General features: G+C 43.2%; 1 protein-coding gene across 2 annotated transcripts in view; it reads left to right on the top strand.

The window, feature by feature from the left end:
* The first annotated feature begins 241 nt into the window (after window positions 1-241).
* The window catches only part of DESI2 (desumoylating isopeptidase 2), a 44,376-nt gene continuing 32,648 nt past the window's right edge, over window positions 242-11,969 (top strand). For both annotated transcript variants that reach the window (XM_065935602.1, XM_065935601.1), the window contains exon 1: window positions 242-514. In XM_065935602.1, the coding sequence (XP_065791674.1) occupies window positions 473-514 (42 nt within the window). In that variant the 5' untranslated portion in view covers window positions 242-472. The remainder of the gene's footprint in view (window positions 515-11,969) is intronic.

Genomic DNA, 11,969 nt, shown 5'->3' with positions numbered 1-11,969 from the left:
AGGACCGCAGTTAGGACTCCGCCTCTGCGCTTCCTCATTGCATGCTGGGAATTGTAGTCTTTCTCGGAACGCGCTCCCCCCCCTGGCGGAAAAGCACCAAGGCTGCGCCATCTTAGGTGCGAGTGCGGCAGTGGAGGCTAGAGCGCAGGCGGGCCCAGCCCCGGCCGGCCCCGCCCCCGGGAGCCCGGCGCCCGCCCCTTGTTCGGGCCCCGCCTTCCCCCACGTGTCTGCCGCGGGGGGAGGCGCCTGAGCCGGAGCGGCCGCCTGCGGTCCGGCCCCGTAGGCGCAGAGGGTCCTGTCGGCGGCGCCCGGGAGCGACCAGCTTCCCGATGCTTCCGCCCTGGCTCCCGCCGGCCGGGCTGTGCGGTTAGGGCCCGGCTCCGGCCCCCTGAGGTGTCCGCGTGGGTGAGAACGGTTTCGGCCCCGCGGAACGGAGCGGCTGGAGCGCGAGGCGGCGGCCCCCGGGAGGAGGATGGGGGCTAACCAGTTAGTGGTGCTCAACGTGTACGACATGGTGAGTACGGCGCCGGCGCCCGAGCCCGGCCCCGGCCGGCATTCTCTCGCCGATGGGTTCGGACCCGGCCCCTCGCGTTTCCAGCCTGGCGTCGCCGCCTCCCACTTGATTCACCGGGGTTGGGGGAGGGGAGTATTATTTTTTTAATCCCTGCAAACGTCTCCGCGCTTCTTAGCTTTCCCCGGTCTGCCCCGGGGCTTTGACCAAGACTCGGTTCGCCTCGAACCTCCCTCGTGCCCCGACTTGGCTCGGACCCTGGGCTGGGCCCGACCTTTTGGCCAACGAGCAGTGTCCTTTCCGCGAAGCTTGGGTCGCGGGACGGACTTCCCGCTCCATCACCGGAACCCCGGGGCAGCCCCGCTTCTCCCACCCCAATTGCCCACTCTGCCAAAGCAGCCCGTCTTCAAAAACTCCCAAGCCCCTCCAAGTCCAGAAAGTCACCGCTTGTCGATGCCAGTGCTAGAGTCTCTTTAAAGGTGAACAGGAGCCAACACACCCTAGCCTCCAAGGCAACCTCATTAAAATGAATGAGGCTAAATTAAAATTTATCCAGAAAATAGCCCATCTGAATTATTTAGGGGTTCGTGGTGGTACTCCTTTCCTAGATTCTGGAGACCTCTTTCCAGGTGATGCAACAGGTATCTGACGTGGCCGCAGGAGAGGGACGAGAAGGACGAGTTTGTTGTGTCATCGAACTTTTGGGGTACTGCGAGCATACAGAAATGAGTCCAAACGTTGGTTTGCGTTATAATCGCCATTGAAATAACCGGTACGCAGTTACTGTTGCAGTTAGATGTATGCTTGGGTTTGTTTGCTTTTGGTCGATTAGTTTTTGTTTTATGAGAGGTCACCACCACTTGGGATGGTTAAAATTTCGTAAGTGGATTGACAAGTGAAAAAGTCCCCAGCATTGTTTTTGTTGGCTTAAAGGTGAAGAGCCAAAATACGGGAGGTCGGGAGTCGTGGTTCTCACTCATAGATCTAAACTTTGTGTTCCCGTGTATTGTTTTTTAAGTTTTTAAATTTACACTGTAACCTCTTGGGTAGGAAGGAATTCCTATGCCTCAGTCTGGGAATTATGTGCGAAGGCCATAGAGACTGCTTGGGATCTGAGGGGAGTACTCCATTGAGTTTGCACCTAAACTTGGAGCTGAAAGGAGATAGGTTAGCATTCTGAGAAAAATGGGGTATGATAGGGAAAAGTTCCAGAGAGGAATAATCAGAACCAGAGATTTTAAAAGAGCTTGGTACTTTGTAAAGTCTTTGGCCTGTGTCACTGGTTAAGAAATTATTCCCTAGATTTAAACTTGGTGTGGATAGCTGCGGAAGCCTTTGTTTTTCAAGAATTTTATTGCCCTTTTACTGTTTCTGCCTGGTTTCCCCGTCAGTGATCTGAATTTGGTTTGGTTTCTTATTTATTCATGCAGATTGTTGCACACCATCCCTCAGGATATATTCTGTTCTTGAGAGCACAGTATACTTTTTCTTCTAGATTGTTAAACCCCTTTATAAATTAGGATTATGCAGTGGCCAGAGGGCCAGTTTCATTGCCTAAAAGAAATCTGTGAAAGTAGAGGAAGAGAGCATTTTGCTTTTTAAATAAAACTGGAGATAGATTCTTTGGCTTATAATGGGCTTCTTTACCCTTTAGGTAGTCTATGACGAACAAATCACTGCTATGTCGTAAACGTAGGAACAGCTAGAGATGATTCTCAAACCAGTATGTTTTGAAGGGAGGAGTGTTCTGAAAGATCTTTAAAATGTTAACTAGTTTGGAAACATCTTTAAAATGTTAACCAGATAACAAAGATATTATTCTTCATATAGCTTTTGTGAAGTAGGTAGTACAAAGTAAATAGAGAAAAGGGTACCTGCCCAGAGAGCTACAAATAGGATCTAGAATTTCCAGACCACAGTCTGTTCATTATTTTTTCTACTGAATAGTTCCTGTGTTTATTTCTTATATGTTGCTCTTCCCTGTCAACAGGAGGAGCACGTGAATGTTTATCAAAAATGATAAATAGCTGAGTTACTAGACTTCTAATAAACTTGAGTTTATATGTTCTCCTGAGGGCTTTTGGTCTGTAAGTGTCTTATGTCACTAACTCAGCAACCTACAGTTATTTAGTTAGGACCCCGTAGAAGTCACAAAGATGAATTAATTATGCCTTCCTCTTTAAGGAATTTAGAGTGTCATAGGGGAGGTACACCAGTGGTAACAATTCAGAACAATGCCATGGTTTTGATAAGAGCAGAACAAGATGTCAAGAAGACAGTGCTCTTGTAGGATCATGGAATGCTGAAAAATAAAGGGGAAAACCCTGAAGAATGGGGAGGGTTTCCGCAGGCAAGGAACAGTCAGCGCAAACAGACTGACAGGAGAAGGAAAGCACATGTTGGATTTGGAAAATCCAGTGTAGCTAGAGTGTAGGATGCATGAAAGGAGACAAAACTTCCAGTTTGGCTAGAATTTTTATTAGTTTGGGGCTGAGGGGATGGTCTGTGAGCCAGGGGGAACCATTTAAAGTTTTCGAGGTGAAGAGCAGTGTGGTCGGAGTTATGTTTTAGAATCAAGACCAGTGGATTGAGGTATAAATTTGTAGCTATTATACTCATTTTTCTCAAGTCAGTTTTGGTTTTTGAAGCATCTTTGCTTGATGTCAAGGGCAAATTCCTTTTATCTTTGTAGTACTTCCTATTCATCATAAATGCCTTTGATGAGGATTGCTGTGGTCTGTCTGTACAGGCCTGGTACATCAGCTGTCTATCTAGTCTAGACTTTGTAAACATGAAAATCAGCCTTTGATTTGTGCTTATAGTCACTGTTTATAGGGACCTCTTGCAGTGTATCCTTGTTCCTCTTTCTCTGTGAGACTGTTGCCTGCTCTAGTTGACTGTGTTTTTCCTGTTCAGTAGATTGGGAGCTGCTGATCATTTCTTTTCTTCCATAACTCTGTCACATGTATTTTGGGAATGAGGTTATTCACATATTGCTAATTTATTGGCATACATAGTAAAGCAAGTAATTCAGATTAGTTTCAATTGCCGGGCCAGTCTCTGGCATAGTCACTTGTACACAAGGTCTTCCTTTGTCATAGATTCAGATTTTGTGCTGCTAAATGAATTTTTAGAAACCAAAAATATGCAGTAATATGATGTTTATAGATTTCATCCTATAAACAATTTTCTTCCCGATTTTTAAATAGTATCTGCACATCTTCAGAGTCATAGACACTTTCTAGGAGTCTTCAGATGGAGAAGTTTTTGTCTGGACTCCATTCTTTTGATTCTCCTCACCCCATTGTACTTCTCCAAGAGTGTGAGACCATGCAGGTATGACAGGATCTGACTTACTGCACATCTGTAAATCTAATTCACTCTTCTTGAATATACTTTTAACCTAAGTGATTCCATAGTTTCTTTAAATCAACATATCCAGGAACAAACATTTTTCCTTTTCTCCTTTCCTGACCTCAGGCCCCTCCCCCTTTCTCTACCCAACCATCCCTCCTACATGCTCCCATGGGCGCGCAACACACACATTGCTTGTGTTGTAATTTTATCTCAATAACTAGCACCTTCTTCTGCTCAGTTTCCCAAGCCAACACCTTGGGAGTAAAACTTAAATTCCTTTTTATTACAAACCCTGCAAACCCTTCCTTTCTCTTAGTTTGGTTGATTTTATCTGGAAGTAAGAGAGAGCTTGACGATCAGTGGCTTAAACTGGAAGGATCCTTAATCCAGAGATTAAACAGTCCCTGTGTTAGTTGAGCAGCTCAGCCAAGTCAGCAAGGACCAAGAGGTTTTCATCTTTTTACTCAACTGTCCTCGGCACATTGGCTTTTCTTCCTGCATTGTCCCCGCGTCATTGTAACGTGACTGTCGTGCACCCGTGTCCTCCTTCACTGAGCTGCGAAGACAGGTGGGCAGGACCGTTCTCCACCTGCACCTCTCCTTTTATTACCAGAAGGGGAAAGACTGCCAGAGCCACCTTCCTTTCCTGAGAGACTGTCCAGAGTTGGCTCACAGTGACTGTGATGAAGCTGAGAAGGCGGGTGTGTGGCTTTTCCAGCCTTTGTGGTGAGTTGTGAGTAGGCGGGTAGCTGGGAGCCTATGATGTCTATCACAGACTTCACTTTCTGAATATTCTTTAAATTAGTTATCTTACCCCCATTTCCACTACTGCTTCTCAAGTTCAGGCCCTCATTATCTCTGCTTCTATAATAGACTTCTTATGAGTTTCAGTCTCAAATGTTATTTCATTTTAGTCCGTCTTCCCTTCTGTGACCAAAGTAGTCTTCCTGAAACATGATCGGTGCCATTCCTCTGCCTAAAATTCACCTGTAAGATAAAGTCTAGTAACTAAGGCCTTTTTTGGTGCACCTGACTATTTAAAAAAACCTTTCCTACCAGTCCCCTGCTACCACCCCTCCACCTAATATTCACTCTTTATGCTCACACAATGAAATTTTTAAGTTATCCAAATAGGCTATACTGTAACCAGTATCTTTTACACATGCTGATCCTTCTGTCTGGAGTGTCCAATTCCAGCGTTGCTCAGCTATTAATAACCCCTGTTCCTTCTGACTGTAGCTCAGCCTTTACTCATGAGACTTGCCTTAACTTCCGGGCCCTACTTGTACTTTCTACATGTCTCAATAACTGCATGTGTTATCATTCTGCCCATCCCACTAGACTGCAAGTTACTTGATTGTTGTTGTTCGGTCACCCAGTGGTGTCTGACTCTTTGCAACCCCATGGGCTGCAGCACGCCAGGCCTCTCTGTCCCTCACCGTCTCCTGAAATTTGCTCAAGTTCATGTCCATTGCATCGGTGATGCCATCCAGCCATCTCATCCTTTGATGCCCTCTTCTCCTTCTGCCCTCAAGCTTTCCCAGCACCATAGACTTGTCCAGTGTGTCAGCTTTTTGCATCAGATGACCAAAATAATGGAGTTTCAGCTTCAGCCTGAGTCCTTCCAGTGAGTATTCAGGGTTGATTTCCCTTAAGATTGACAGATTTGATCTCCTTGTGTCCGAGGGATTCTCAGGCGTGTTCTCCAGCACCACAGTTCAAAGGCATCAATTCTTCGGCACTCAGCCTTCTTTACGGTCCAGTCTCACAACCTTAAGTGACCACTGGGAAGGCCATTGCCTTGACATACGGACCTTTGTCGACAGAGTAATGTCTCTGCTTTTTAACACACTGTTTAGCTTTGTCATAGCTTTCCTGCCAGGAAGAAAATGTCTTCTGACACCAGGGCTGCAGTCACCATCCGCAGTGATTTTAGAGCCCAACGAGAGGGCTGTGACTACTTCCACCTTTTCCCCTTCTATTTACCATGCAGTAATGGGGCCAGATGTCATGATCTTAGTTTTCTTAATATTTAGTTTTAAGCCGGCGCTTTCACTCTCCTCATTCACCCTCATCAAGAGGCTCTTTAGTTCTCTTCGCCCTCTGCCTTTCGGGTGGTATCCTCCTCATATCGACTTTGTTGATATTTCTCCCTCCTGTTTTGACTCCAGCTTGTAACTCATCCAGCCTGGCATTTCTTAGCATATAAATTAAACAAACATGGTCTCTCCCGTTTATGTCCTTTATTGTGCCCATCTTTGGGCACAGTGTTCGCTTGATATCTCCAGTTTTCCTGAAGAGATCGCTAGTCTTTCCCCTACTGCTGTTTTCTTCTAGTTCTATACATTGTTCATTGAAGAAGCCCTTCTTGTCTCTCCGTGCTGTTCTTAGGAACTCTGCGTTGAGTTGAATATACCTTTCCCTTTCTCCCTTGCTTTTCATTTCTCTTATTTCTTTGGCTATTGGTCAAGCCTTCTCAGAGAACCACTTTGCCTTCTTGCTTTTCTTTTTCTCTGGGATGGTTTTGTCTGCTGCGTCCTGTACAGTATTACAGACCTCCATCCACAGCTCTTCAGGCACTCTGTCTACAAGAGCTAATCCCTTGAATCTGTTCATTAACCGTCACTGCATATCCAGAGGGGATCTCATCTAAGTCATACCTGGCTGATGTAGTGGTTTTCCCTGCTTTCTTTAGGCCTGAATTTTGCTATGAGAAGCTGATGATCTGAGCCACAGTCAGCTCCAAGTCTTGTTTTTGCTGACTGTATACAGTTTCTCCATCTTTGGCTACAAAGAATGTAATCAATTTGATTTCAGTATTGGCCATTTGGTGGTGTCCATGTGTAAAGTCGTCTCTTGTGTTGTTGAAAAAGGGTATTTTCTGTGACCAATACATTTTCTTGGCAAAATTCAGTTAGCCTTTACCCTGCTTCATTTTGTTCTCCAAGGCCAAACTTGCCTGTTACTTCTGATATCTTTTGACTTCCTACTTTTGCATTTCAATCCCTGTTGAATAGAACATCTTTTTTGGTGTTAGTTTTAGGAGGTCTTCTGGGTCTTCATAGAACTGATCAACTTCAGCTTCTTCGGCATCAGTGGCAGGGGCATAGACTTGGATTGCTGTAATGTTGAATGGCTCGTCTTGAAAACGAACCAAGATCATTCTGTCATTTTTGAGGTGGCACCCAAGTACTGCATTTCAGACTCTTTTGTTGATTATAAGGGCTACTCCATTTCTTCTATGGGATTCTTGCCCACAGTAGTAGATACAATGATCATCTGAATTAAATTCACCCATTCCTGTCCATTTTAGTTCACTGATGTGAACTAAAGATGTCAATGTTTTTTCTTACCATCTCCACTTGCCACGTCTAATTTATCTTGATTCATCGACCTAACATTCCAGGTTCCTATGCAATACCCTTTTTTGCAGCATCAGATTTTATTTTCATCACCAGACACATCCATAACTGAGCATCGTTTCCACTTTGGCCCCACCGCTTCATTCTCTCTGGGCTATTAGTTCTCTTCTACTCTTCCCCAGTAGCGCATTGGACGCCTTCAGACCTGGGGGACTCATCCTTCAGTGTCATATCTTTTTGTCCCTTTATACAGTTCATGAGGCTCTAATGGCAAGTATCCTGGAGTGGTTTGCCATTCCCTCCTCCAGTGCATTACATTTTATCTGAACTCTTTGTTAGGACCCATCCATCTTGGGTGCCCTGCATGGCATGGCTTATAGCTTCATTGAGTCACGCAAGTCCTTTTGCCACAGCAAGGCAGTGATCTGTGAAGGGGAGGTCACTTGATAGCATTGTACTGTCACCAGTGTTTAGAACAGGGCCTGTCACTTGAAGGTGTTATGTAAGTAATATTTACTAAATGAATGGGATTTTAACTAGGCAGTTTTATTAGAAATGGGGCCAGTACTTAAATGGCATGAGAAAGTCATCTGATCCCTCTTCTCCTGTGTCAAATGCCTGTTTCTGGGGTTTTTTCCCTGTACTTTTACTTAGTTTATTGTAGGATTGTAGCTTTATTGTTGGAATTGGGTGACCAAGAAGGGGAATAGGATAGGAAAAAATATCCATTATTGTTCTTTGGCATAGCTTTTTTCAGGGGGAGGGAGGTTGTTTTAAACACTGTGGAACTACACTGAAGAAGTGTTCTTTACTGGTTTATTCTTTGAACTTAGGTGTTAGTCACTCCTTGGAAGATAATCCCTCCAAAAACATTGTCAGTATCTGATTAATAGGAACTAGTCTCAAGTTAATAGGAACTAGTCTTAATTTTCTTATACCAAGTATGCTTCTTGGACCAGTGACTCTCCTACCACTTGTTCTAAAAACAGTGACCCTCAGGTCTAACTTCAAAAAAAAAAAGACAGTCATAAGTCTGCCCTCTTGTGTTATCCCTAACAGTATCTCCTCTTCTTTTTTCTTCCTTTCTTTTTTTTTTTTTTTTTTTTGTTTAGTAAGTAAAAGAATCAAGTGCCTCTGTATGTTCGTTTTATATTCCCACAATAATAAATTGCCCCAAACTTGGTGGTTTACGACAGTGCAGATTTATTCTCTCACATTCGCGTAGGTCAGATGTTCGGGTGGACTTGGCTGGTTCCTCTGCTCTGGGTCTCACAAGGTTTGAAAGCAGGTTGTCAGCTGGCCTAGGCTGCAGGGACAAGTTTGCCTAGCCTGTTAATAGTGTGACGGAAATTCAGTGGTCTGCAGTTGTAGGGCCGAGGTCCCATTCCTTGCTGTTGTGTCAGCCAGGCCTCTCTCAGATGCTTAAAGCCTTTTGCATTCTTCACCTGCATCCTTCATCTTCATCCCGGCAATAATGCACTAAGTCCTTGTCACACTTTAGAGGGCTCTGGCCTCCCCTTCTGCCACATCGATTCCACGTGCATCCAGAGGAAGTTCTCTGCTTTTATGGGCTTTTATAAATAGATGAGACCTAGAAGGATATTCCAGGGGAGTATCTGTCTTGAGGGCTTCCCTGGTGGTTCAGATGATAAAGAATCTGCCTGCAGTGCAGGAGACCCAGGTAGATGAGACCCACGAGGGTATTCCAGGGGAACATGTATCTTGAAGTCTATAACTTTACTTCTGAAAGTCCCTTTGTCGTGTAATACAGCACATTCACAGGTTCTGTAGACCAGGATCTAGACCTCTTAAGAAGTCGTTCTGCCTACCACACCATCTGTGAGAGACATTTTGTAAACCCCAAACTGTTCAGTGTTCCCTTCAGCAGTCCTTTGACTTGCCATGGAGTAAATGCTAACCTGGTAACTTAGAATGGAAAATCTGATGTTCAGCCGTCCCCCAGTATCCTTGGGGGAATTGGTTCCAGGCCCCACCCCAGATGCCAAAGTCTGCAGACGCTCAAATCCCGTAGTTGGCCATCCCCATGCACAGACGCAGAAACTGTGGATTCAAAGGCTGGCTATATTTATTGGGGAAAATAAAGTCTACATTTCAGGTGTTCCCATGTTGTTAAAGCGTCAAATGTATTCAAAAAGTAAGGTATGGAAGCTTTTTATGATGACAGATACTCAGATATGAAGGGTCCAAGCATGTTAATGACTACAGACTCTTCAAAGTACAGTGGTACAGTGTATACCGATCCCAAGGTCACGTGATGAGGGGTAAAGTTAACCAAATAGAATTTAGTGAAACTTACAAATTACTTTTAAATACCAGAGAGAGCCTACTATTTTAGGTGAATTCTTTTGTTAAACAGGTTTTTCTTAAGTTACACTTTGCATTTGTTGACTGTCAAGATTTTCTGTAAGATATTTAAATTCCAGAGCACTATTATTGTTCCTGAATCACCCAGTTGGTTATTAGAATATAAAGAGAAGACTGCCAAAATAATATTATTGTTGTTGTTCAGTCGCTAAGTGGTTTGACTCTGCCACCCCATGGACCTCAGCACACCAGGCTTCCCGGTCCTTCACTGTCTCCCAGAGTTTGCTCAAATTCATGTTCGTTGAATTGAGGATGCTATCCAACCATCTCATCCTCTGCCTCCCTCTTCTACTTTTGCCTTCAGTCTTTCCCAGCATCACCGTCTTTTCCCCTGAGTCTACTCTTTGCATCAGATGGCCAAAGTATTGGAGCTTCAACTTCAGCATCAGCCCAATGAATATTCAGAGTATTAAACTATGAGAAAGACAAAGCAGTAATAAAGGGAAACAAGATATGTGTAAAACAGTTTTCTTTCTATTTGTCTGGAATGTATTTATTATTTGACTGTGATAGTCCCTTTGAGAAGAATTCCCTCATGAAACGAAAACTCAAAAATTAACTAATTGACACCACATTATTTGAAATAAAAGTCTTTCCTCAGCAAATTGTGGTGTCATCCTTATCATAATACTGAATTCTTGCCCATACAGAATTGATTAGTCTCATTACTACACTATTCTAATTATTATAATTTTACAGTATATTTAGTATATGGCTGGGCCAGTTTCCATTTATCATCATTCCAAAGTTTTCGTGGCTACTACTCATTTTCTTTTTTAGGAATACTTTGTAAGGCTCTGAAAAAATTCCATACTTGTTTTGTCGCTTTTTAATTTTATTGAAGTAAACATGAAATTTATTGTCTTGATCATTTTTAGCTATTGTAGTTCAGTGTACATTCACATTGTTGTGCAGCCAGTCTCAGAACTTTTTGTCATCTTTCAAAAGTGAAATTATACCCATTAAACAACCATTTCCCACTTCCCCTTCCCCTCAGTCCCTGGTTATCACCGTCCTGCTTTCTTTATCTATGAAGAGATACCTCATACAAGTAGAATCATGCAGTATTTGTCTTTTTGTAACTGACCTATTTGTCTCCGCATAGAGTTCTCAGGGTTCATCCCTGTTGTAGCATCTGTCAGTTTTTCCTTCTCAAGGCTGAATGATGGTCCACACTTGGTTTATGCCTTTATCTGTGATTGACGTTTGCTTTCACTTTGTAGCTATTGTCAATAGTACTGCTGTGGACGTGGGTATAGAGATATCGGTTCCAGGTCTCTGCTTTCAGTTCCTTTAGCTATATACGCCGTAGCCCATAAAATTTTTTTAAGTTTCATAACATTTCAGCCTCATGTCATCCCTCTAGAAAGGCTTCCACTAGCCTAAAATTACAGAAAGAGTTTATACTTTTGTTCCCAAGTGAAAAGCCAATGCTAGTTAATAAATGATCCGTGAGTCGCCACGTTCATCGGAGGTTCATGGTATATTTATCTTATCTTAAATTATCATTCTATATAAGTCTATTTCTTGGCCTTCTGTACTACTCATTTATTTAGTTACCTCTGCACCATTACAGATGTTTAATTGTAGTATTCTACTGTGTTTTGATGACTGGTCATGAGTTTCTCATATTCTCCTTCAGAATTCTCTTTTTTCCTCCACATATCTATTTTTCAAACAGAATTTAAAGTCAGTTTATCAAAAAATTCATTGAAAATTGAAGTATAATGACACTAAATTTGTGAATAATTTTGGGGGAGAATGGATAGATTTACAATATTGAGTCTTTTCCTGTAATAATAAGAGCAATAATATTAATAATGATAACAGTTTTGTGTGTTTTGTGTATGCCAACCATTGTAATAAGCCATTCTCTCATATCCCTTTTAAAAATGGTGAAACAGGCTTAGTTGAAGAGCCTGCTCAGACTCATGGCTTAAGTGGTAGAGCAGGTTTTTTTAATTAATTCATTTTAATTGGAGGCTGATTACAATAGTGTGGTGGTTTTTGCCATACATTGACATGAATCAGCCACGGGTGTACATGCGTCCCCCATCCTGAGCTCCCCTCCCACCTCCCTCCCCATCCCATCCCTCTGGGTTGTCCCAGTGCACTGGCTTTGAATGCCCTGTTTCATGCATCGAACCTTGGACTGGTGATCTGTTTCAAATATGGTAGTATACATGTTTCAATGCTATTCTCTCAAATCATCCCACCCTCGCCTTCTCCCACAGAGTCCAAAAGTCTGTTCTTTATATCCGTGTCTCTTTTGCTGTCTCGCATATAGGGTCATCGTTACCATCTTTCTAAATTCCATATATATGTGTTAATATACTGTATTGGTGTTTTTCTTT

The sequence above is a fragment of the Muntiacus reevesi genome, chromosome 5 (genome assembly GCF_963930625.1).
Source record: "Muntiacus reevesi chromosome 5, mMunRee1.1, whole genome shotgun sequence".
NCBI lineage: Eukaryota > Metazoa > Chordata > Mammalia > Artiodactyla > Cervidae > Muntiacus > Muntiacus reevesi.
The sequence above is the reverse complement of the archived record's forward strand: the minus strand, read 5'-3'. Positions and strand labels throughout refer to the sequence as shown.